Below are 27062 nucleotides of genomic sequence, written 5' to 3' on the forward strand. Positions count from 1 at the left end.
GGAGCACCTCTGCAGAGAGGGAATTCCATCATCTTTAATTTATTTGTGGGTTGTCTAACATGGGGCAGTGCTGAGGTGACTTACCACCAAGTTTAAAGACTTTACAGATTTCATCAAATGCCTGGGAGAAGTGAATTCTGTCTGTCTTTATTAAAATTTAGAGGTAGTCCTCTGACTTTACACCCCCCCACACACACAAAGGCTCAGTTTTCAATGTCTCCACACTCAGTTAAGCCCAAGCCCCACTACCTGAGTCCCCTACTTGCACCTGCCTTTTCAATTAATTGGTGACAAGCCTAGAGTGCTGACTTGTGCAGAGATTCAACAGGCAGCCTCCTCTGTGAGTAGCTAATTCTGCTGGAGAAGGGTGTGTGTGAATGAAATGACACCCAATACCAAGATGCTGCAGAAATGCCTATCCTCAACAGGGGTCAGCAAGAAGCAAGCAAGTCCAGAGCAGGGACTCATGCAGGGATATGACAGGCAGCTTTCTTATGGGGCAAATTATTGTGCTCCACCTCTCTGCATTGCCATGATCAAAACACAGAGATTCAGAGCAGGCACACAATAAGATTATGCTATATGTTGTTGATGTTGTTGTTGTAAGTTGCACTCAATGCAAGTCCTACTCAGAGCAGATCCATTAAAATTAATAAATGTAACCAACTTATGTCCATTAATTTCAATGGATCTACTTGGGATTAACCTTAGTTGTATACATTTTACTATTATTAGGCAGGTGGCTTGTTTTAACTTTTAAACACCTGCTGCAAACTTTTCAGGCCTATGCAGGCAATTAAGAATACATATTCCCATAATAGTTAAGTGATGTCTGTTTTTAAAGTTTTTAATGGTTTTAATGTATGGTTTTATGTGTTCTTGTTGTAAGCTGCTTTGATTTTTAAAAATGAAATAGTAGTCTATAAATGTTTTTTATAAATAGATAAATAAATTTACTAATTGTTGTTGTTGTTGGGTTGTATTCAATGCTAATCCTATTTAGAGTGAATCCATTAAAATTAATAAACATGACTAACTTATGTGCATTAATTTCAATAGATCTACTCGGTGCAAACCTTACTTGGATACAATTAGTAGTAGTAATAGTAGTAGTAGATGTATTTATTATTATTCACCCACCCTTCACCATAAGGTTCCAGGGTGGGTCCCAACCATTTGAAGTACAATACTATGCATGATTTACACCAAATTAAACTGCCTGCCCAACCTCTTTCAAGTGATGTTTCCTTGGGAGGAAAGTAATCATGCAGAGAGATGACAGCACCCTCCCTTTGGGGGGGTAAGTTGGTGCTTACAGGAGCCTTTCATTTTACATCTCGCAGCACATTAGCAGTCCTCTATGGCAGAAAGCTTCAAAAAGCCATAGTCTAGGGGATCATCCCGTTACCAGGAATGGCACAAGAACCTTTATCCCAAACACACACACACAACTTTCTCACCCATCATCACCCCCCCCCCCATCCCCGGCCAACCCTCCGTGCCTGATTGTCTAATTAGTGCTGATGGATAGTTTAAGTAGCTCCCCTGAGCGTGGCAAGCCCAGCAGAGCATAAAGTGGAAGCGATTAGGACCAGCAGGCAACAAAGCCATCCAGCCCCATTAAGATGCAGCGAGGGCCATGCCCAGGAACTCTGGAGTGACACACAGCGCTGCCAGACAAGGAGGACAGCACTTGGAAGTGGGTGGACAGTGCCTGCTGGGCCTGCCCCCCCCCCAGTAGGAGCACTTAAGGAGTAATAGCCACATGGGCTCAAGCAAGGAGGATCTCTGGAAGAGGGACAGGTCCAAGGCCTTGTGGGATGCTAGGGTGGCTTCCCTCAAGGAATCCTGGGAAACGCAGCTTGTTACAGGTGCTGAGAGTTGTTAGGAGATTCCTCCCCTCCCAAGAGCTACAGTTCCTAGAGTTCCCTGGGAAGAGGGCTTGAGTGTCAAACCACTCTGAGAGTTAGTTGGCTCTGCCTCTCATTGGCTCTGCCTGGCTCCTCCCATTGTTTGGCCTTCCTGTTTCCTGCCCTACCAATCTCAATGGGCAATGGCCACCACGGGATTTGTGCACAGAACATGGCTGTTCTGATCCCATCGAGCTCTGCCCACCTCCTGCACTGAGCATATGCCTGAGCTATTCATGTATTTTCATGCAGAATTATACATGGGGAATAGTATATTATAACTATAATTTGCATTAAAAAATGCTACTCCTGTGTGGTACTATAGTTCTGCAACATCATGCTTTACCTATTAACATACGATTATTATTATTATTTTAATACAGTTGTGTATCTTGTTGTGTGCATCTGTTTTTGTACAGGAATAGCCAACAAGGCACCAGAAGTTTTATTTATTACTTTATTTATCTCATTTATACCCCACCTTTTCCTCCAAGGAGCTCAAGGTAGCTTATGTGGTTCTCTTCCACCACCACCACCCATTTAATTCCCACAACAACCCTGTAAGGTAGAATGGGCTGAGAGAACCAGCAACTGGCCCACGGTCACACCCAGTGAGCTTCATGTTTGATTGGTGATTTGAGCCCTGGTGTCTCCCAGGTCCCAGTCCAGCTACTGCACCACATTATCTCAGACTGGCTTGGGACCACCATTCCTAACCACTGGGCATGGTGACTGATGGGAGATATAGTCCAAAACATCACATCAGCTATCCCTGCTTTAGGAAACCTGTTGATATGCATGTAATATTGTATATATAATAATGTCTATAAATGAAAGAATTGTTCATATTTTTAGGAGAACTGGTAAAAAACAAAAATCATTTTGCTTCTTGTCAAGGCCAAGGAGTGAAATGGGAATTAAGAGGAAAGGGGGGAGGAGGGGAGGAGTTTGGATTTGATATCCTGCTTTATCACTGCCCTAAGGAGTCTCAAAGCGGCTAACATTGTCCTTTCCCTTCCTCCCCCACAACAAACACTCCGTGAGGTGAGTGGGGCTGAGAGACTTCAGAGAAGTGTGACTAGCCCAAGGTCACCCAGCAGCTGCAGGTGGAGGAGTAGGGAAGCGAACCCGGTTCACCAGATTATGAGTCCACCGCTCTTAACCACTACACCACACTGGCTCCCTGACTGGCAGTAGCTCTCTGGGGTTTCATGCAGGGGTCTCTCCCATCCCTACACAGAGATGCCACAGGGGACTGGACCTGGGGCCTTTTGCAAGCAAAGGAGGTGCTGTTCCGCCGAGCTATGACCCTTTCCCATGTCCCCTCTGTTTTTTCTTGGTAGGCACTGCTTACCTTAGGGTTCTCCAAGATCCCGGCCTCATAGCTTTGGAATATGGAGATCAAATAAGGGAGAAAAGGAGAAAGGTTTAATTAGTAACTGGGTCTCTTGTCCTCCTGAGCTGCTTGTGGCATAGGGCTGACCTCTGTCAGAAACAGGACACTGGACTGGGTGGCCATTTGCTCTCAAGCAGCAGCAACTACTACTACTACTACTACTACTACTACTACTACTACTACTACAACTTTATTACAGTGGTACCTCGGGTTACAGACGCTTCAGGTTACAGACGCTTCAGGTTACAGACTCCGCTAACCCAGAAATAGTACCTTGGGTTAAGAACTTTGCTTCAGGATGAGAATAGAAATTGTGCGGTGGCGGCGCGACAGCAGTGGGAGGCCCCATTAAATAAAGTGGTGCTTCAGGTTAAAAACAGTTTCAGGTTAAGAATGGACCTCTGGAACGAATTAAGTACGTAACCAGAGGTACCACTGTATTTGTACCTGCCCATCTCTGGGCGGCTTATTATCTCACCTGATGTGCATAAGGTTTTCATCCATGCTCCATGGATTGGTGGGCGTCACTGGAATAGGGATGCCATGCTCCTACAGACAAGATAATATGAAAAGGGGAGAAAGAATTAAATCTGGGAAAACAGGAGTTCAGCGTCAGGAGAAACAGCTTTTGCTATGGCAGACAGACAGCAGCACAACCTGTTGCTTCTGCCTGCTTCTTGCTTTTCAGATCATCAGTTGTTACAGGATGTATGCCCCTTTTGCAATATTCCTGGGGCCACAAAATAAGCAATGTTTTGGGGGAAGTTAGCTGGAGCAGAATCATAGAATTTTAGAGTTGGGCGCGACACCAAGAGTCTTCTTGTCCAACCTCCTGCAATTTAGGAGGGAAGCTCTTTGGTCATGTGAGGCTGAGTCCTGCCTTTTATTTATTTATGTATTTCAACCATTTATATACTGCTCAATCACAGTTGTCAGTTGTCCAAGGAAACACAATACACAATGCAAAAAAAAATCAGTTAAAAATTACAAACTCAGATTTCAGTTAAAAAGCCTCCTGGAATAATTTTTTAAGTATTCAGTAGGTGCCAGAAGGATACTAAACATCATGCACTTAAAGTACAACATTCAAACTTTCAGCACACTAGTGGCTTAAAGTACCTATGGGGTGTTGGTGTTTTAGCATTTTCCTGTTTAAAATCATTTTCAGCTTTGCAATTCAGCAGGGAATCCCTATCCACACATGAACAGAGGATAATTTGATTGGGTCAGTTGATATCAAAATTTGCAAAGACCAAACCCCTCAAACATTCTTAACTGCAAGTGAAACATATTCATAATCGCATCTATGAACCCAGGGAAGTCTGACCATTCATATGTCTAGCTCAGTACTGTCAACACTAACTGGCAACAGCTCTGTCCAAGGTTTCAGGCAGGGAGTCTTTCCTACCCTTACCTGGAGATGCCACTGGGGATTAAATCTGGGACTTTCTGCATGCAGTGCAGATGCTGTCACTGAATCATTGTCCTTCATCTGAAAATACTGTAAGGCTCTAGTCCTCATGAATAGAAGATGCTGGGGACTGCCCAAGGGATCTTCTGCATGTACAGTAGATGCTCTAGCACTGAGCTGTGGTCTTTCCCACTGTCGGAGGTGTCTAGAGAAGATTCTCTTATATGCACTGGTGGAGGAAGAGGAGTGCGGGGAGAGCGCACCGCCCCCGGCAGCGTGATCCCAGTGGGGTGTCATTGCGGCTGCCACCCCCTGCCCGCACTAGGTGCCACGCCCCTGTAGGTGGTGCGCCACACCCCTTGAAGCGCACCAGCCCTGCCCCCACCTGCTCTCCGCCACTGCTTGTATGGATTTTATTCAATCCAATTTTTTAGGCAAACTGTCCTGATTATCACATGCTGGACCTTGTGAACAGATCACAGCACAGTTAATATCCTTCAGTTAATATCCTCTCCAATTTTTTGCAGTCCAGTTTTCATCTTTCAAAAAAAAAGTCCAAACGAAATATAGCTTTTATAGTAATGTTGTGTGCTTTTTATATATACTTTCTAAAGTGCTCAGAAACCTATTTTGGCATTAAGCAATAGTTATACAAATAAATCACAGCAGTTTGCCAAATATTAATTTTATGCAGTTTTTAAAAAGTTTAAAAGTGTGTAGATTTATGCAGAAACAGGATAGAAGGGTCATATGCATGAATACATGCCAGGCAGAGAGCAGACCAGAAATGGAATCATCCATCCTTATCCTATAAAAAGTTTCACGCTGTCCCTACCTGCCTTTCACAAGGCCTCAAGACGTTTCACGTTTCCTCCTCTATTAATCTCCTTATCCTATCTCCCCCTTTCTCTCTCTCTCTCTCTCTCTCTCTCTCTCTCTCTCTCTCACACACACACACACACACACACACACACACAGCATATAGATAGTCATAAACCTCAGCTCTGTTACGGGGTCACCCACTCAGTCAATTAGCCGGCGACATTTCTGTGGGTGAAATGGTCTGTGAAAACTGGGTGACTTACACGACGGGCATGGAATTAGCGGGAGATGTAGCAATGACATGGTTCTCAGCCTGACAAACGACACAGCAGCGGGGTGTTGATCGAGGGGGTGTTAGGCTCTGCCAGGGAAAGGCAAGGCTCCACCAGCGTTTTCTTAACTTGAAAGATTTGACAATTGGGACAATAATTTATTTTATTTGCCAGAAGAGATGTTTGCTGTTTGTTTGTTTTTTGCAAAGTTGCAGAGAGGGGAATGCAATTCCTGGACAAATCCAGTCAGCGGGTGCTGACGTGGTGCTTGTTCCTTCCTGCATTACAAAGTATTGAATCAGAGCCTGGGTGACCATCTGTTAGGGACAGCTTCCAAGTCTAGGTTATTTGCACTGAGGAGGTTGTGTGTGTGCCTGTTAATTTATTATTTAGTTATTAAGAGATTTATTACCCAACCCTTTGCTGCAAGATCCCAGGGTGGGTGACAACAACCATGTCACCATTCAATATTGAAATCCAAGAAAACACTTTAAAGCAACAGCAATGGCCAAAGAATGTACCTCAGGCCATAGGCCATTCTACCTCAAAAAGGGGTATTGTAGGGTTCGGAAAGGTTCCGGAAAGGGCTACCAAAATGATCAAGTGGATAGAGATGCACTAAGAAGAAAGGTGGCAGCACTGGGGGCTTTTTAGTTTAGAGAAAAGATAAGTAAGAGATGATGTCACAGAGGTTTATCAAATGACGCATGGCTTGGAGAAAAAGAACACAGAAAAGTTTTTCTCCCTCTCTCGTGACAATAGAACTAGTGGACATCCTATGAAGCTGAATGTTAGGAGACTCAGGACAGATAAAAGAAAGGACTCGTTCATATAGCAGAGTTGATGAGTGGAACTGACTCCCATAGTGGCCACCAACCTAGATGGCTTTGAAAGAGGATTGGGCAAATTAATGGTGGAAAGGGTTATTGATGGCTACTAGCCATGATGGCTATGATCTGCCTCCACAGCTAGACGCAGAAATGCTTCTGAACACCAGTTGCTGGAAACCACAGGAGGAGAGAGAGGGCTCTTGTGCTCAGGTCCTGCTTGTGGGTTTCTCGGTTGGTAGAGCATGAGATTCTTAATCTCAGTGTTGTGGGTTCAAGCCCCACATGGGGCAAAATATTCATGCATTGCAGGGGATTGGATTGGACTAGACTACAATTCAATGTAGTCCATACCAGCCAGACTCTACTTATGTTCTACCGCCACTGTCAGAGGCAGTGACTCTGAATACCAATTGCTGGGAATCACAAGTGGAGAGAATGCTGTTGCATTCATGTCTTGCTTGTGGGCTTCCCATCATGGGCATCTAGATGGCCACTGTGAGAACAGGACGCTGGGCTGAATGGGCCACTGGCCTGATCCAGAAGGCTTGTTTACGTTCTTATGACAGAGGCTATCTCACAAAATCCCCCGTGAATCTTCACTGTTGAAGACCAGCGCTTCCAAGTTTTGGCAGGGAGGGACATGCCTTCCTGTTGCTTCCATGAGGGTGGCGGAAAAATTAATTACCCAAATCATTTGCATTGGCATTTCTCTTGTTGGGGGCTGGAGCACCTCAGGCCCAGAGGCCAAATGTGGCCTTCTGAGCCTTTCCCCCCCAGATACCTCACCCACCACCAGCCCTGCTTCCACACCCTCCTTGAGTGTTTTGGCCTGGCTGAAATGTGTCCTTGAAATCTGATCATGTCTCTTGCTTGCCTGGGTGGACGATAGAGAGGGTATGTTTGTAGAAACTAACCAGCACCAAGGGCCTTCTGGCAGGGCCCTCACACTGTGAGAAGTGAAGCTACAGGGAACCAGGCACAGGGCCGTCTCTGTAGTGGATCCCGCCCTGTGGAATGCCCTCTCCCATCAGATGTCAAGGAGATAAAGAACTACACAACTTTTAGAAGACATCTGAAGGCAGCCCTGAATAGGGATGCTTTTTAATGTTTAGTTTATGTTTTTATATATGTTGGAAGCCGTCCAGAGTGGCTGGGGTAACCTAGGCAGATGGGCGGGGAGAAATAAATTATTATTATTATTATTATTATTAGGCAGATGTAACCTTTATATTCTTTGCTCCACCCACTTTTCCCTTTGGCACCGCCCACCACTGGCATACTGTCCTCAAGTGGTCACTCAGAAGGGAATGTGGCCCCTCAGGGCTGAAAAAATGCTCCTTGCCTCATGTCTTTCAGCTCACAAGGCACTCTTCCTGGCCTGCTGTTCTTTTCTCACCCATCCATCGGGGTGAGGCCGACTGCGCGAGCGTATAGTTGTCCACGCTCCGAGTCCTGTGAAAGGGAGCAACCCCCCCACCCACCCACTTCACACTCCAGCGACCGCACTGGTCCATTAGCTTTGAAGAGCTCGTTAGTCAATTAAAGCTCCCCTTTGTTTATACTGAATGGGCTGTTATAAGAAGCGGAGGGCAGGCTGGGGAAGCTAATTCTCTTTTTATGACCACAAATCTCTCTCTCCCCCACCCCACCCGCCATTCCCCGTCCTGGAGCCCACCCCGGAGGCTACGCGAACACACACACACCCCGACGAGCCTGTGAAACATGGATTAGGTGTTTTATGCAACCATGGGTTTTAAAAGAGGCAGTGGTTTAAAGGTTTCAAATAAATAAAGTGAAGCAAAACCCTGGTCATTTTCTTTTCTGTTAGTGGCACTCTGAAAACACTCCAATTCCACCTGTGTTTTAAATGAAGTTAGACTAAATTTTATCTTTATTTTTCTCGAATCACAGGAATACCTGTTAGGGATTCAGGAGACTGGGCATTGGACTCCAGAAGCTAATAATAATTAGCACTCTTGAACCCAGCATTGCTTGGTAATTCTTAGGAACCCCCAAATCTGTGGAGTTTTGAAATCTGGCTAAAATCAATGCAGTTTTGAAAGGTACAGTCTGCAATCTGGTTTTGAAACGGCATCCAATTTTCTCCAAGCCTGCTCCTAGGTCTTGGGAACCGCTGTGCAAAATTTGGTTATGTCATCTCAAGAGGTATCCAACTGCAGAGTGAATAAGCAGATAAAATATACAGTGGTACCTCTGGTTGCGAATGGGATACGTTCCAGAGCCTCGTTCACAACATGAGCAGAACGCAACCCGCGTCTGCGCGGGTCACAATTTGCCACTTCTGCGCATGCACATGACATCATTTTGTGCGTCTGCGCATGCATGAGCGGCGAAAGCCAGAAGTAACCCTTTCCGGTACTTCCGGGTCACCGCGGGACGCAACCTGAAAAGATGTAATCTGAACCGAACGTAACAAGAGGTATGACTGTACCATAGAGAAGGGGTAGAGAACCTTTGCCCCCACCCCAAGATGTTGCTAGACTACAACTCCCATCAGCCCCAGCAAGCATGGTACTTGCCCACAGCTGGTGTAGAAAGTAATACCAGCCATAAGACAGTAATAGTACCAGTACAAGAATTTTCCCAACCCTTCCCGGAGATGGTGGGGATTGACACCGTGAACTTTGGTAGTAGCAGATTCTGGGTACTATTTATAACACAGAATAATATTTACTGACTTTATAAGTCATTTGGTACACAAGCAAGGTCTCCAAGTGACTTGAAAGCATTTTCAAGAACTGTGCTCAGAGCCCTGACCACTGCCCAGCTACTCACAGGGACAGATGCGGCAGGCCTCTTAAGGGTGTTCCACATCAGTCCCTGTGATAGACTGGCCCTATGAAAGTTTTGTACAGTAGGGCTGCTTAGGTACTGTATCTGTGACTTTTAACATATAACCTGCCGGCTCCACCACTAAGTGATGGGTCCCTTTGTATCATCGCTAAGAGCATAAGAGGATAAGGACCTAAGAGCCTGCTGAATTAAGCCAATAGCCCATCTAGTCCAGCATCTTCTTCTTGCAGTGGCCCTGCTGGGAAAACTGCAAGCAGGACCTGCGCACAAGAGCTTTGTCCCTCCTGAAGTTTCCAGCAAGTGGCATTCACAAGCACTGCACAGCCGGCATGGCTAGTAGCCATCAATAGCACTCTCCTTCATGAACTCACGCTAATTATTTCATACAGCCATCCAAGTTGGTAGCCATCTGTTGCTATTCAAATTGGTAGCCACTGCCTCCATGCAGGAGTGAGTTCCATAGTTTAGCTTTGCACTGTGTGGATGAGTCCTTTATTCTTAATAATATTAGTAATAATTTATTATTTATACCCCGCCCATCTGGCTGGGTTTCTCCAGCCACTCTGGGCGGCTTCCAACAGAATATTAAAATACAATAACCTATTAAACATTAAAAGCTTCCCTAAAGAGGGCTGCCTTCAGATGTCTTCTAAAAGTCTGGTAGTTGTTTTTCTCTTTGACATCTGGTGGGAGGGCGTTCCACAGGGCCACTACCGAAAAGGCCCTCTGCCTGGTTCCCTGTAACTTGGCTTCTCTCAGTGAGGGAACTGCCAGAAGGCCCTCGGTGCTGGACCTCAGTGTCCGGGCAGAACGATGGGGGTGGAGACACTCCTTTAGGTATACTGGACCGAGGCGATCGGTCCAGTATACCTGAAGGTATACTGAAGGCCGTCTTAAAGCTTCTAACATCCAGGAGGAAAAACTTTCCATTAGGGCATTTGGTTGGCCCCCCCCATGAGGACAACAGACGGTGCAGGGCTAGATGGGCCAGTGCCCTAATCCAACAGGTTACTCTTATGCATGTGTTATTTTTCGACTGCCTTTTAGTCTGGCTCTCTAAGCATTACAAAACCCTGGCTGAATCTGCTGGACAGGAGATAAAGGAACAGTTTGCTTGTGGCAGGACAGGCTCTCTAAAAGCTCTCCAATATCCTCATCCAGCACCTTAGATTCAAACAACAATACCCTGGTGGTGAATGAACACAAACAAACACAAAAAAACCCCAGGTTGTGCATCCATTAACCAACCATTTCCCCTTCCCCCCTGCCCTTTCCCTAACACACGGCCACGGTTTGAAAAGTCTGGAACGCAACTCTTTTCGTCCACATTAATTGCTTCCAGCGGGGGCCCTCTCCTCAGCTTATAGCTGTGGCCTTTTTTTTCTTGGGAAGAGAAAAGGCGCACACTTCAGTTTCCCATACAATAACAATTAAAATACACACACACATATACACACACAAACAGAGAGAGGGCGTTGGCAACATATGGGAGTCTCTTGGAAATTGCCTACTTAGGAATAAATAACAGATGGTAAAAGACAAGCGTCGGGGAAAGCACGTGCCTCTTTATTTCCAAAATATAAAATTTAAAAGGGAGGCCGAGAGCGACAGCATCCGGTCTCAGAACCCTCTGCAGAATAATTCTTTCTGACTCAACACAGCTTTGGATCCGCTTTAGATGGGCGTTGTTGTTGGGTGTTTTTTATTTTAAAAAAAGAACTAGGAAAGAGAGAGAGAGAGAGAGAGAGAGAGAGAGAGAGAGAGAGAGAGAGAAACCTCAAGCAATTTTCTGGTTTATACACCGAACTGCTCTTTTCCTCTTGATTGATTGAGCCCAGTTGTCAAGCATTTCCATAAAGTCGCAGGGAAAGAAAAGGTCCCCTGGTGGGCAGCCAAGGGACTCTGATGCAAAACTTCTAATATGTTTTATTGAAACTTGTTCTTCCAAAAAAAAAAAAAAGCGGGGAATAAAAGGCATTGGGGAGGGGAGGGCAAAAAAGGCATTTACTTTGTCTCTCGGAGCTATTGAAGTGGGGACAAGTTTCTGCCTTCAAAGTGGATGACAATTAACATCTAGGTAATTACGGGCCTTTTTTTAAAAAAAAAAGGAGAAGGGGGGAAGTATCCTTACGCCCCAAAAACCGAGGATATGTGGAAGCCTCCTGCAGGGGGTGCCTGTAATTGCTGCAGTAACGAGCAGGCAAGATTGCGCTCAGCTAAAATCCAAAGTGGCCTTGAAGGTTAGAAAATTAAAGGTTCGTTGTGATGAAAGAAGGGGGAAAATGACACGTTGTGAACGGTGTAGAGAGAGAGAGGAGGCAGAATGGACGGCAGTTTTTTAAATAGCACTCTGGAAGGTTTCAGCCCCCCCCCCCAGGGGACATGAGCAAAGCAGCTTCGATTTCACAGGAACGGGGTGCTCAGTGATGGAGTAACTGTGTTCCAAGTTTGAGAAGGGGAAATGAGGAGAAGAAGAAGAGTTTGGATTTGATATCCTGCTTTATCACTACCCGAAGGAGTCTCAAAGCGGCTAACATTGTCCTTTCCCTTCCTCCCCCACAACAAACACTCTGTGAGGTGAATGGGGCTGAGAGACTTCAGAGAAGTGTGACTGGCCCAAGGTCACCCAGCAACTGCATGTGGAGGAGCAGGGACGCGAACCCGGTTCACCAGATTAGGAGTCTACCCCTCCTAACCACTACACCACACTGGCTCAAGTAAAGTCATAGAATCATAGAATTATAGAGATGGAAGGGACCCCAGGGGTCATCCAGTCCAGCCCCCTTAGTGTAGGAATCTCAACTAAAGCATCCATGACAGGTGGTCATCTAAACTCTGCTTAAAAACCTCCAAGGAAGGAGAGCCCACAACTGCCTGAGAGAGTCCATTCCACTGTCAAACAGCTCTTACTGTCAGAAAGTTCTTCCTGATGTTTAGTTAGGATCTCCTTTCTTGTAACTTGAAGCCTTTGGTTTGAGTTTAACCCTCTGGAGCAAGTTTGCTCCATCTTCCATGTGACAGCCCTTTGGATATTTGAAGATGTCTGTCATATCTCCTCAGTTTCCTCTTTTCCAAGCTAAACATACCCAGCTCCTTCAACCATTCCTCATAAGGCTTGCTTTCCAGACCCTTCATCATCTTGGTTGCCCTCCTCTGCACACATTCCGGCTTGTCAATATCCTTTTTAAATTGTGGCGCCCAGAACTGGACACCGTACTCCAGGTGTGGTCTGGCCAAGGCAGGACAGAGTGGGACTATTACTTTCCCTTGACCTGGACACTATAGGTGTTGCTGCAGTGTAGAATAATATCACCCTCTTTTACCTTTGCCTTCAGCCCCACAATAAAAAAATCTGAGGGGCAGGCACCCCCCCCCAAAAAAAATTGATGGGCGTTGCCATTCAAATGGTGTGCATGCATCACATCACAATCAATTATGCAGCGCAGGGCTTACCTCCCCTCCCCCCAATATTTTATTCAGGCTGGCACCCCTGGCCTTTGCTAACCCTGCTCTAAGTTCAAGACAGACAAAGGAACATATTTCAAAACGTATACTCTGAGTAAAACATATTTGAAAACCATTCCGAGGCTGCAGCAAATTTCCACATGGAAGCACCTGCTGAGAATCCAAAGTAGCAAAATCCTGTTCATGACCCTTAAATCCAGCCGCAACCAGGGCATAGAGTCAGAGGCTGCAGAGGCATCAGCTATGAAACAAGGCCAGGTCTAGGACTTCCAGCCAGCTGCTGCAGACCAAGTGACCACAGCGCCTGAGGCCCTGGAAGAATGTCCTGCACTAAAATGGCCGAGAGCTGGGTTGCTCAGAGGCCCCTTCTTCCTGTGGGCCTGAGAAACCAAACGCCTCTACATTGCACACCAGGAGGCGGGCTACAAAATGGGAAAGGGACATCTGCCTGGCCTGTTAAGAACCTGAGGTTCTTCTTCTGAGCCTAGAAGAAGCAGCCCAGGGGGCAGAGGCTTAAAATGTCTCAGGCTGCTCTCAATGGCGATGAGAGCAAGTGGCTCATTTATTACTAAATTTATTATTATTATTTATATACCGCCTATCCCCCAGACCAGGGCTCAAGGCAGCTTACACAAACTGAAAGAACACAGATAAAAAAAAACCTAAACTAAAGACATATAAAAGACCATTGTTTTAAAAAGTAATTAAACCTGAACAGGATAAAAACAATATTAAAAAAAACCCTAAATGTATTAAAATACAGATGACAGAAACAGCACAGCACTACTTAAAGCCTCACCCTTAAGAAGCAGTCAATTCTCAAAGAACAAAACAGTCTTCCCTTGCCAATGGAAGGACAAGGAGGGAGCCAGACTGGCTTCTTCAGGAAGGGAGTTCCAAAACTCCAAAGAACCAGACCTTTAAATGCAGGAATTAACAGGGGTATGGCAGCTACAGGAACAAGGGGAAAGGACTAATGCAGGAGATGGGCGAAGTCTCCTACCTTGGCATATTCCATGAGGTCACTTCGGCCTCGAAAGCGGTTGTAGAATTCCGGCATTCTCCAAGGAGCAATGATCTGCAGAGAGTGGTGGGAAAGAACTGGTTATTTGGGGGGCGTTGTCAGCAAATATGAGTTTGGTAGAATCGGGTTCCAACATAAAATCAAGGCCAGAGTAACCAATGGCTTCTAGCCGCAATGTGTTCCATCTCTGCTGTCAGAGGCACTATGCCCCTGAATACCAGTTGGTGGGAATCACATAGGGAGTCATGTAGGGAGAGAGCTGCTGCACTCAGGGCCTGCTTGTGGGCTTCCCATCATGGGCACCTGGTTGGCCACTGTGAAAACTAAGATGCTGAACTAGATGGGTCACTGGCCTGACCCAGAAGCCAGGCTCTTCTTATATTCTTCTGCCAGAAGTTGAAGGACAGGATCCACTGTTAGTCCTCCTTAATCAGAGGACATAGCTAATTTAAGAACATTCATTCCAGTGAGTCTACTCTGAGTAGCGCTTGGTAGGATATAACCCCAGCAACATTTGGAAGATACATTATAGGCCACTTTCACACCATACATTCAAAGCGCTATGATGCCACATTTAACAGCCACAATTTCCCAAAATAACTATTGGAGCTGTGCGAGCTATTTTCATGATTATATGCATTTTTATGCACACTTTACCCTAGTGTATGCATTTTTATTTATTTTGGGGTGCACGTTGCTTGGCTGGAGAAGGGCAGATTTCAGAGTGCAATTTCCAAAACATGCAAATTTGGGTTGGTTCACCTAGAAATGCGGCCAGAGTTGGATTTCTCCCCCTTAGACCTGGTCCACAAGGTGAAGACCAACCCCTTGGGGGCAGTGGGATTACCTGCTAAGACACATGGGGATACTTTGAAAAGCTGGTATCACTGGATCAAGTTCATCGGTTTTGTTGAATCAAACTAAATAATTTTAATTGGATTTTCAATAAATGCTAATTCATTGTTACTGTTTTGAATCTTATTGTGTTATTATCTTCTTTAGCGGGTCATGCAAACTGCCATTCAGAATAATGAGTTTCTGGAACCAAGGTGATAGTGGCCTGGAAAAGTTTGGGGACCACAGCTCCGGAGACTTTCCCAAAACCAGCTACTAGAATGAACCCTTGCCTGGAGTAGAGAGAGTTTCAAAGCTCTTTTGGATAGCCAGGAGCACTGGCCATTAAGCATCTCCTGCATTAATCTCACCAAACAAAGGTAATCCAAGATGCTCTCAAGCTGTTACTGTAACTTAATGACCTGCCCAAGGCAAGGTGCAATTCAGGTGTCCATTTCGCCTTCTCCAGTTTGGGTTAAAACAGGAGGCCGATTAAAAGATCAGAACAACCCATTTGAAAGCCAGTAGATTTGAAAACCAACTTTCTGGGTTTTTTATGTAACTCAGAAGAACTGACTTCAAGTTTCAGTTGTTCAGCTGGGAAGGGACATCAGCTAAAATAGGATTGCCTTCAGATGGGCATCAGCAAAAAAAGGGGGAATTGTGTGTAAGACAACAGAATGGAATTCTAGAGTATATTGAAGCTTCAGGGTTCAGGCAATTAACAGGTTAGAACAATGGCTCCCAAACTTTTTCTGGCTACTGCCCTCTTGGTTCCATACACTCATCTCCAATGCTCCCGACCCTATAAAATAGCAATATTCAGAATAGCAGTTTGCAGGTCCCACTAAGCAAGATAACAGCACAATAACATTCAGAATAGTAACAATTAATTGCACATTTATCCAAAATCCAATTAAAACAATTTAGTTGAATTAATTCAACAAAACTGCTAAATTTGATCCAGAAATGCTAGCTTTTCAAAATATGATGGTCATTTACATATCCACCAGCACCCTCTGCTGCCCACTTGCCTCTTAGCACCCCCACATGTAATCCTACTGCCCCCCCAGGGGGCAGTATCACCCACTTTAGGAACCACTGGGTTAGACAAACAGAGGCCACATTCGCACCACACATTTAAAGCACTATGATACCACTTTAAACAGTTATGTTTCTGCCCCTGCAAAGAATTCCAGGATCTGTAGTTCGTCATGGGTGCTGAGAGGAGACCCTCTTCCCCTCCCAGGGCTACAGTTCCCAGAGTGGTTTAAACAATGAATCCCTCATCTTAGGGAAACTCTGGGAATTGTAGTTCTTGGGAGAGGAACAGGGGTCTTCTGCAATCACCCGAGAAAATAAACTCCCCCATCTCATGCTATGAATCAGCATCCCAGTTGAGGCCCAATTCAGTTTGATTTTCTATTCCCCCCTAAAACAAATGCCCCCTCCGATTTATCAACTTAGTTTTGATGGGAGATCATCAGTGCACTGGTAGAGCTCCTTACCTTGATCTGAGGGCAGATGGCATAGTAGGTGAGCTCAAAGCGAATTTGGTCATTACCCTAAAAAGGATAGAAGAACACAGAGTACAATCAAACACTCCTGAATCGCAGGCAGGTTTCAAATCCTGCCATGCTGATCAAGGGCTAGCATTTTTCCCCTGTCCCACTTTGACTGACTGAGGTTCACTAGGAAAGTTGAGAAAGGCCAGCTCTTCATGAGAGCCCCCAATTGCTTCCTTTTGCCGACTTTAAAGCTTATAGTCCTCATTGCAATTCTTGAAAAAGAGCTTTATGGGGAGATACATCAACAACTCTTGATTTAATACCTGTACAGACCTTCTTTTCTCTAAATTAAAAAAGGTAAACTTATGGTTTGGTTTACACTGGCATCCTATAAAAGGTTCTTTTAGCATTTAGGGATAGGCAAATCTGTCAATTTTGGTCTCTTATTTATCGGATAGTCGACATTTCCATAGAAGCTGGCATTTTTTTAGTTTTAAAAAATCTCACAAAGCCTGTATTTGTAGCAGTACCATCCCACTTTAAACAGTTATGGCTCCCCTCAAAGAATCCTGGGAACTGTAGTTTGTTAAGGGTGCTGAGAGTTGTTAGGTGATCCCTGTCCTCTTACAGAGTTGCAGTTCCCAATGTTCCTTGGGAAAGGGGATCGATTGTTAAACCACTCTGGGAAACGTAGTTCTGTGAAGGGAATAGGGGTCTCCTAACAATTCTCAACACCCTTAACAAACTACAGCTCCCAGAATTCTTAGGGGGAAGTCATGACTGATTAAAGTGATATGATACTGTTTCAAACAAAGCATTAATCAGAAGGATGGAGGGAAGAGGCTAATTAGCATCATGACATATGAAGGGGAAAGAAGGTTAACCTGTTCCTCTATCTGCAGGAAAGTTTCAAGTGCATTCTGGATATTTAGGTGTATGCACATAAAGCAGATTAAAGTGTTCTGTCACCATGGCTCTAAAAGAGAGAGACTTTTGCAGTTAGGAAGGCGAAGGGGAAATGCTTGAGAAGAGTGGGGTGAAGGAATGATTAATGGGAAGATGTGTAAAACCCTGCCAGCAAATCCAGAGATTAGCAGGATGAATACTCCTTTATAGTATACCCTCATTGCAAACAAACACTCCTATATTGTATAACCTCCCTGGAAACAAATGAGAAAACATACTCATTAAGGTCTGGGCATAGCCTAACCTCTCCACTGGTTTTGTACAAGCAAATCAGGAGGATATTCAATAAACAGGTCGTCTGGAGTAGTCCAGAGTTCCCACTTGCGACTCACAAGCTGTAGGAAGAGGTAATAAGTGTCAGGGAAAGCACCTATCTTTTAATGAGAACTGTAGCTAATGGCTTGATGGGCTCCCCCTGTACATCAGTGGGCATGGTACACCCCCAGACAGTGTCTTTCTCTAATTAACCTTCTCAGTGAGCGTGTAATCCCTCGCCCATCTGCTTACCATTATTGCAAAAGGCAAATACTGGCACAAAGCCATCCCAAAGATGGATCGTTCCACTCAGTTATCAACCAGCGGGGCTGGGGTCTGGTCTGTTTGATGTCACCAGGTGCACATACATCTCACAATTTTCGAAAGCAAGAAGTGTGTCAGATTCCAGTGGGGAGGGGGACCTCTGCTTTGATTCGTGGTCAAAGTTTCTAGTCCCTATGGGACACTTGAAAGAGCTTCTGGTCATCATGGTTCAGAATTAAGGGCTGATTTAAATAGGAACACAGGAAGCTGCCTTCTCCTGAGTCAAACCGTGGGGTCCCTCTAGCTCAGTGCTGTCTACCCTGTCTGGCAGCTGCTCTCTAGAGCTTTCAGGAAGAGGGTCTTTACCCAGCCCTGCCTGGAGATGCCCACGGGGATTGAACCTGCAACTTTCTGCCTGCAGAGCAGGTAGCCTACAACTCAGCTAAGCCCCTTCCCCTAAAAATAAAGATTCCAGTTCTCCAAGTTCTTAATAAAGGATGGGAATTATACAGGGACTCAGGAAGCTGTCGAACCATTGCACCACCAGTATTGTCGACACTGACCAGCAGCAGCTGCTCATGGTTTCAGGGCAGGGTGCTGGGGATTGAACTTGGAGGACTTCTGCATGCAAAAGCAGGTGACCTCCTAGCCTTCCCGTCAAGGAGAGCTAGTGTGGAATAGGGGTTAGAGTGTTAGGCTAGGACCTGAGAGACCAGGGTTCAAATTGCTGTCTGGCCGTGAAGCTTACCGGGTAACCTTGGGTTGCCACTCACTCTCAGCCTAACCTGCCTCACAGGGTTGTTGTGGGGATTAAATAAAGAGTGTGAGGACCATGTATGCCACCTTGAGCAACTTGGAGGAAAAGGTGGGATTCCAAGAAGCAGTCCCTTTACACGGTTTCAAGGTGAGGAGATAACTCAGAAGGTCCATGGAGCAGTGCTTCGCAAATTTAGCAACGACTGCACACTGCTTTTGAGAGTTTACAGTCTTACCATCGCACCCCTTCTTGGGTGGAGACAATTGGGGGGTTAGTTGGGGGGGCATGACCTTGGACCTATCACTGTCTGAGAGCCTAGACTGCCTCACAGGGTTGTTGTGAGGTTGCAAGTGGGTAGCAGGACAACCATGTGTGCCGTCTTTGAAGAAAGACAGGGTATAAATCTAATCACAAGTAATAAACAGTGCCCATGGAAATTAGGTGGAGATGTTCTTCAGGAGAGGGCTGGAAAGAGAATACACATGGCTAAACTTGTTCCTGACTGCAGGAGCCTCCAGGGACTATTACAAAACACTCTGGAGGAAACATCTATTAGAACATTCATTTCCCTTGCAGGCCCCAAACAGCCCCATCTGCTGCCCAGCCGCAAGGTCCTGCAGATGGTGCGCGGTGCATTAAAGAAGTTGGCAATGCAAGCAGAGGATGGACTGCTTTGGAGATGGGGAATCATGTTACTGGTTCTCCTGGCCTCCCTAACCATTTCCCCTATGAGAGAATGGTTGCAGCATTTGGGACATTTCCGTTTAGCGGAAAGACAATTAAGAGGTGACACAACAGATATTTATGAAATTATGCATGACACAGAGAAGGTCAGGGATGATGGGAATTGTACTCCAAAAAACAGCTGGAGGCCCAAGTTTGGGAAACCCTGCTCTAGAACTTGTGGCAACCCACTGAAACCAAATGTTGGAAGCTTCAGGACAGATGGAAGAAAGTCTTTATGCGGCGCACAGTTAAACCATAGAACTCGTTCCCACAGCAGGCAGTGATGGCCACCAGCTTGGAGGGCTTTAAAAGAGGATTGGGCAAATTCATGGAAGGGAAAGCTGTTCATTCATGGCTACTAGCCACAGTGGCTGTGCTCTGCCTTCCACAGCTGAAGGCAGCGGTGCTTTTGACCACCAGCTGCTGGAAACCACAGGAGGGGGTAGTTGTGCTCGAATCCTGCCTGCAAATTTCCCATTGGGGCATCTGGTTGACCACTGTGAGAACAGGATGGCAGTCCATCTCCCCTGCAGGTCCAGGGAGATTTTTTTGATTTTTTTATTCTTTTGAGCTCGCATAAGCCGTTGTTTATTTCATTCCTCTCAACACCCAAGCAGTGAAGTTAATGGACTGGAATCAAAGGGGAACAGAGATCAGAGCAGCCTTTAATGGCCACGGAAAGCTTCATCCCTGATTCACAAACAGTCCACAGGCACTCCTTGGAAGGATGCTGGGGGTTCATTGCACAGTCTCTCTCTCCCCCTGCTGGACAGTTCCTGCCTTGTCAAGCCAGAGAAACTCTGAGTCAGCAACTTTAGAATGGGAAGGAAGAGGCTTTAAAAGCACGGTTTCATTGCACCCTCTCGTGGAAAGAAGCCTGCTTTACAACTTTCCAGACCAACAACAGAAATAAAGAGCACTTATTATTTCCATATTGATTTCCAAATTATTTCTGAAGTGAGACTGAAAATGAGAGCTGTAACTTCACTGGAGTGAAATTTGAATGGGTGGCTTCTTATTTTAAACCCCCTCTTTTATAATTTAAAACTATAAAACAGATATGGTAGAATCAAAGAATTGTAGGGTCGAAAGAGACCCAAGGATCATTTAGTCCAGCCCCCTGCAAGGCAGGAACGACAGCTGGAGAATCCCAGGTTGCTGGAAGCCACAGGATGGGAGTTTGCTTTTGTGGTTGAATGTTTTGTGGTTGTGTTTCCCACACACATCCGGTCAGCTAGTGAGAGAACAGAATGCTGGACTAGATGGACCCCCTTTGGCCTGACCCAGAAAGCTCTTACGTTTTTATGTCCTGGGATTAAAGGATCATCTAGTCCACAAATAGAGAGACTGTGTGGTTCTCCAGAACTTGTTGGACTATAACATCTTGTTGGGCGACAATCCCTGATTGGGCACCAACTCCCATCAACTACCAGTCAGCATGGCCAATGGCCAGGGATGATGGGAGTTGTAGTCCATTAACATCCAGAGGCCTCAGGTTCCCACTCCCTCTGCTCCCACCTGATTGTGGCATTTCCTTTCAGCTGAGCTGTGCACACGACTGCTATCATTCCAGCTTCATCGGAAGACACATTCATTTCTCTGGGCATTTGGAGAAACGGTGACTGGGGCTTGATGGGCTAGGATTTATTGTCTGTAATACTGTGCAAACTGTTCCCCCTGAAGATCTCCACATTGCAGAGCAGGTGCCCCAGGAATCTTGGGGTTCCTCAAGCGGTTGCTTAGGCTTAGCATGCTTCCATGGTTAAATAGATGAGCCAGCCAGCAACTCCAGGGCAACAGATGGACTCTCCCCTCTGCCGGAAAGCAGCTTAATTTTTAACCGAAAAAGAAAACAGGCTGTCCAGATTTGCAAATGCATGGCATCCAGTCTTCTTGAACAACCCCAAAGGGCATAGTCCGAAAAGGCTACATTGTCTTTCTCCCGCCCCTACCCCAACTTGGGATGGGTTTCGTGAGAATTCCAGATCTGGTTTTGTTTTTAAAACAAGCTTCTAGTTCTCATGTTTGTGCAGTGCCATTTTAAAAGGCTATCTTTTGATTCAATAGGACTGCATACACATTTAAAGCACTTTTAAAGCAAATTTCCCAGCAGCCCAAGAGCCCTGGGGTCCATAGTTTATGCCTCACAGAGCTATATTTCCCAGTAACCTTAACAAATCACAGCTCACATGATTGGGGGGTGTACTTTAAATGTCTGGTGTGTACACAGCCTAAGGGTTGATTAGGTTGCTCTTCCATGAAACCCCAGTCCTAAATTATGGGCTGTCTATGGCAGAGCACCTGTTTGACATGTAGAAGTTCCCAGGTTCAGTCCCTGACATCTCTAGATAGGAGCTAGTAAAACTCTGGAAAGCCACTGCCAGTCAGTGCAGACAATGCTGAGCTAGATGTATCAGCTGTCTGGTTCAGTATAAGGCAGATTTATGTTCCTATTTAATTCAGTCCTTTATTCTATGAGCACTAGAATCTTGGGTCACATCTACTTCATACCTTTAAAGCACCCTCAAGCCCTTTGAATAGGCATGGCTTCCCACAAATCCTAGGAACTGTAGTTATTTTGGGCTGCTGGGAACTGTAGCTCCATGAGGTGGTCTCCAAGCAACTCTCAGGCTAAGCAGTTGAGGCCATTGAAAGAGCAAATGGGGCACTGCCCCCAATCTCAGCTAATATGAATGTAAGAAGAGCGTGCTGGATCAGGCCAAACACCCATGCCTCCTTTTTTCACAGTGGCCAACTTGATGCCTGCAACAAACCCACAAGCAGGACCTGTAGGCAAGGGTCCTCAACTCTCCTGTGTCTCCTAGAAACTGTGGAGGCAGAGCAAAGCCATCATGGTTAGTAACCATTGATATCTCTCTCCTCTATAGATTTGCCTTATCCTCTTCTAAAGCCATCCAAGTTAGTGGCCTTCACTGCTTCCTGCGGTTTTGAGTTCCATAGTTTAACTATGCACTGCAGTGCTCTTGTTCAAGAAAAACATGAAGTTGCTACAGTAAGTCGCTGGGCGACTCAGGGCAACTGTGAACAGATGCTGGTTTGACAACAGCCACATTCACTGCCCGTGGAGGTGCTAAAAAAATAAGGCAAGCTGTCTCCTTAGCTGGTTTGGGGGTCACCCCTGGTTCTGGTGCAGGTCAGATAAATGCACCCCTGCTTCCCTTGTTCTCTTAGATTCAGGCAGGTGGCTAGGGCAGCTCAGAAAGGCCCTTGCAGAAACACACACATGTGCAACAGTAGAGGCCTGGCTGCAAAGCTTACAGCCTGCTGCCACTACACAGGATAATGATTGAAGAAAATGAAATACGAATTGGCCCTGCCGCATAGCTTGACCAGTCACGGCTAGGAGCTAGGTGGAGTCATAGATCTTAAAAAATGTGTAGACTGACACATGCTGACCTGTTTCCGTATTGACCTGAAATGTTCGTTTTGGGCTTCTCAGAAGTACATACAGTGGTACCTCTGGTTGCGAACAGGATCCGTTCCGGAGGCCCGTTCGCAACATGAAAGGAACGCAACCTGCAGTGGCACGTCTGCGCATGCAGGTGATGTCATTTTGTGTGTATGCGCATGCGTGAGCGGCGAAACCCGGAAGTAACCCTTTCCGGTACTGCTGGGTCACCGCGGGACACAACCTGAAAAACCGTAACATGAAGCAAACATAACATGAGGTATTACTGTAAAGGCAAGAAGGGAAGGTCCACAATGGCACTCACCTGAGAGGTGCTGGAACTGCACTCCAGCACGCTCTGGTTGAATAAAAGCACTGATGCACTGCATGAAGAAGTCCTTCCTTTAATCTGTCCTGAATCTTCCAGTCTGCGCTCAGCCAGCTCCCACCTGCCTACAACCAATCCAGGGAGTGGCACTGCCTGAGAGCTTCCTTGTCTTCCTTAAGTCTCAGTGTTGTCCTTGTAGAACTCAGCCGAGGAAAGATGGGGACATAACTGGAATCAGCTGGCTCTGGCGCCAGCTACTGCTGGGCTTCCTGCCTTACATCCGCCAGTCTCAATGAGCACCAGTCGTCAAATTCTTACCTTGCCTGTAGCTCCATGGGCAACATACTGGGCACCTTCTTTCTGCGCTATTTCCATCTGCTTACGGGCAATGCAGGGCCTGGCCAGTGAGGTGCCCAGGAGGTATCTGTCCTCGTAAATCGCGTTGGCTTGGACCGCCGGCCAGATGAATTCCTCCACAAACTCTCTGCTGATATCTTCAACGTAAACCTGAGACCGATGGAGAGGAGGAGAGGGGATGGGATTGTTCCCAGTTATTTTTCAGTAGCTGGAGGGAGGCACGTTTTGAACTCAGAACCCTGCCAAGGGGTGATGGGGGCAAGTAAATCCTGCCCCAACAATTACATTCATCGTCTGACACCCTGATCCAGGTGCCCGCCCTCTCCACTTCAGAAAGTTTGCAATCCACACAACAGCTATAGAAATACAGTTTTAAAACTGTAATACAAGGCTGTATTTTACAAAAGTTACAAAGTGCCTAGTAAGTATATCTTGGGAGTTAATGCACAACTAGGCTGTGCTTAGTGATCCCAAGTGCAAACTGTGGTGCAGGGCCAGCCCAAGACATTCTGCTGCCTGAAAACCAAAAAATGGCATCAAATCACCCCACCACCACCACCCCACCATGCAACCTCTTGCTAGAGCAGGGTGAAGTCAGCCTGGGGCTGACTTTGCCTGGCTTCAGCTTGGGCAACAGTTTTCCAGTGGTCCCCTTCAGTGGCACTAACTTGAATAAAATATTGGGGAGGGGGGCACTGCCCAACACCCAAGCGGAAGTTCGACAGAAGGAGGGAGGGAGGGAGGCTGGAGCCAAGTGAGTGCAGCCCAGGGAGAGGCCCCCAGCCCAGTGTAGCCTTCCTCCCTCGCCCAGCAATTCAGAAGCCCAGGCAGTCAGGCACCAGGCATGGGAGGTGGCACTGCCCAGGCTGGGGCCAGCGCTGAGAGGCTCCTGTTGTCAAGCTGCAGTTGGCATGGCCACCTATTGGCAGCCATGTGAACTGCAGCATGATGACATTCTTAGGTTTTATGTCTATAGGAACATTTATACTTTGAGAGTATTTCTGTGCTGCCATTGTAGGCAAATTCCTCCCAGGCCATCATTTCATGTACATAGCTGTAGAGGCAACTTTCCAAATAATTCCCAGAGCAATCCACTTGCAATGCTTCTGACCTGTTAATAATGCATGCATAACATTCTCTCCCATCAACCTGACAAACTAACCCTGCAAATTAGGCCAGTCTGACAGCTCTGTGGACTTGCAACCCATTTGATTGACTGTCAGCATGTGGGAGGGTGGGGGCTTAGGAATCACCTTTTCGGCTCCCAAGGAAAGTGCTTTCTTTCTTGCCTTCTCAAAATCATCCTCTTGTCCAATGTTGGCCTGGAAGAGTAGACACCGTGCCATATATTAATTTTTATTTTGGGGTAAAAGGGGTGGGGAAATGGAAGACACACATAGATCAGATTCTTTGCTGAACTGTGGCTAACCCAGAATTTCAGCCAGAACTGACCCAAGATTTAACCAAGTCTTACTGCAAAATAGGAGGAGGAGGATACTGCAGAGTTGGAAAAGGTTCAGAAAAGAGCAACCAAAATGTTCCCCTGTGTGGAAGGGTTGCAATGTTTGGGACTTCTTTGTTTAGATATAGTGGATAGAAGAAGAAAAAACATTTCCCCCTCTCTCATAACGCTAGAACTCATGGATCTCCAACAAAGCTGAATCTTGGAAGATTCAGGATGCTTAAAAATATGTCCTTTTTGCGGTGCAAACTATGGAACTTGCTTCTACAGGAGGCATGGATGGCTGCTAACCTAGATGGCTTTAAAATAGGATTAGACAAGTTCATGGAAGAGGATAAAGCTGGCCACAATATCAGTTGCTGGAAACCACAGGAGGGGAGAGTTGCTCTTATGCTCGGGTCCTGCTTGCTCAGCAGCATAGCAACCCCTCCACTGGCACCTGGGGCAGACCAAAGTTGTTGAGCTTTTTTAGGGCAGCCACCAGAATTCTATAGCTGCTGATTTCAGGCATGGGAGGCGGCTCTGCCCCCCTGCAGAGTCCGAAATGCCCTGTTACCACCATGCCACCCTCAAGCTCCCCTGCTGCCCAGAATCCCACCTCCAGATGCATAGCATCCACCGTGCTGCACTACAAACCTCTGTGCTACCCTAAAGACCCCCATGCCACCCTATGCCACTCCCACCCGGTGCGGACTGCCCCCGCTGGCTAGCTACGCTACTGTGCTTGCTGGTTTCCCACAGGCATCTGAGAGGCCCTGGTGAGAACAGGATGCTGAGTATACCTGAAGGAGCGTCTCCACCCCCATCGTTCTACCCGGACACTGAGGTCCAGCTCTGAGGGGCTTCTGACAGTTCCCTCACTGCGAGAAGCCAAGTTACAGGGAACCAGGCAGAGGGCCTTCTCGGTAGTGGCACCTGCCCTGTGGAACGCCCTCCCACCAGATGTGAAGGAAATAAGCAACTATCTTACTTTTAAAAGACAACTGAAGGCGGCCCTGTTTAGGGAAGTTTTTAATGTCTGACGCTGTATTGTTTTTAATATTCGGTTGGAAGCCACCCAGAGTGGCTGGGGAAACCCAGCCAGATGGGTGGGGTATAAATTATTATTATTATTATTATTATTATTATTATTATTATTATTATTATTATTTTATTATTATTATTATTATTACTACTACTACTACTACTACTACACCTATACCCCCTCCTCTCCTGGATCCTGCTTGAACTCCACCTTGTCAACTTACCAAGTAGGCGATGACCTTGTAGCCTTGTTCCTTCAGCCAGACCAGGATGCACGAAGTGTCCAACCCCCCGCTGTAGGCAAGGACCACGACGCCTTTGCTCTGAGACATTGTCTCTATCAGTAGAAACAGAAACGATTCCTCACACTGGGTACCAGACAGAGGTTGGGACAAAGACTTTTCAGTCCTCCCCCACACACAACAACAACAGTGGTCTTTTCAGTGGTGGCTCCACAGCTGCAGAATGCTCTCTCCAATGAGGTGCACTTTTCTCCATCATTATTAAATTTCAGGAGGAACTTGAAATCCCCAGGGAATTCAGTGGCTGAGGAATACTCTTCTTGGCAACCAGAAGATTGGCCTTGGGCACATCCCTATTTCACTGGAATTTTTATCTCAGGGATTCGAAACCCTTTTTCCTCCCTGAGGGCCACATTCCCTTCTGTGCAACCTCCCAGGGGCCAGGGGCAAAAGTGGGTGGAGCAAGAAATGCAAATTTTACATTTGAATAGTAGGCTAGTTTCCATAGACACTCTCTCACACATCCATTTCTCTAGCCTCCATCCAGACAAGGAAGAGGCATGGTCAGAGTTCAAGGACACATCCCATCAAGGGAAAGAGACTTCAAGGAGGGTGGGGGGCAGGGCTGGTGGGGAAAGAGACATGGGGAGGTCTTTGTGTGGCAGAGGAGGAGGTGGTGTAGCCTAGAGAAAGCCCCAAAGGCCATAAAGACTTGGAGGGTCACATACAGCTGTGAGGGTTCCCCACTCCAGAAATTAGACCAATGAGTCCACCCTTGTTTTAGACACCCAGGTCACACCTGTGCTGTGCACTCTGATACCACTTCCCCCAAAACCACAGGCATGGCTTTCCCTCAAAGAATCCTGGGTACTATAGGTTGCCAACGATAGGTTGTTAAGAAATCCTCCCAAATTCCCCCTCAAAGAGCTACATTTCCCAGGGTTCTTTGGGAAGAGGGATTGGTTGATAAAACTACTCTGGGAACTT

At 46.3% G+C, this 27062-nt stretch overlaps 1 protein-coding gene across 3 annotated transcripts in view; it reads right to left on the reverse strand.

Annotated features, from left to right (window-relative positions):
• The window catches only part of ASS1 (argininosuccinate synthase 1), a 76800-nt gene that overhangs the window by 47511 nt on the left and 2227 nt on the right, over positions 1-27062 (reverse strand). For all 3 annotated transcript variants that reach the window (XM_053374456.1, XM_053374454.1, XM_053374455.1), the window contains exons 2-8: positions 26058-26170; positions 24602-24670; positions 23310-23498; positions 16287-16343; positions 13924-13998; positions 3785-3855; positions 3265-3295 (exon numbers count right to left, since the gene is read on the reverse strand). In XM_053374456.1, the coding sequence (XP_053230431.1) occupies positions 3265-3295; positions 3785-3855; positions 13924-13998; positions 16287-16343; positions 23310-23498; positions 24602-24670; positions 26058-26165 (600 nt within the window). In that variant the 5' untranslated portion in view covers positions 26166-26170. The remainder of the gene's footprint in view (positions 1-3264; positions 3296-3784; positions 3856-13923; positions 13999-16286; positions 16344-23309; positions 23499-24601; positions 24671-26057; positions 26171-27062) is intronic.

Source organism: Podarcis raffonei, chromosome Z (genome assembly GCF_027172205.1).
Source record: "Podarcis raffonei isolate rPodRaf1 chromosome Z, rPodRaf1.pri, whole genome shotgun sequence".
NCBI lineage: Eukaryota > Metazoa > Chordata > Lepidosauria > Squamata > Lacertidae > Podarcis > Podarcis raffonei.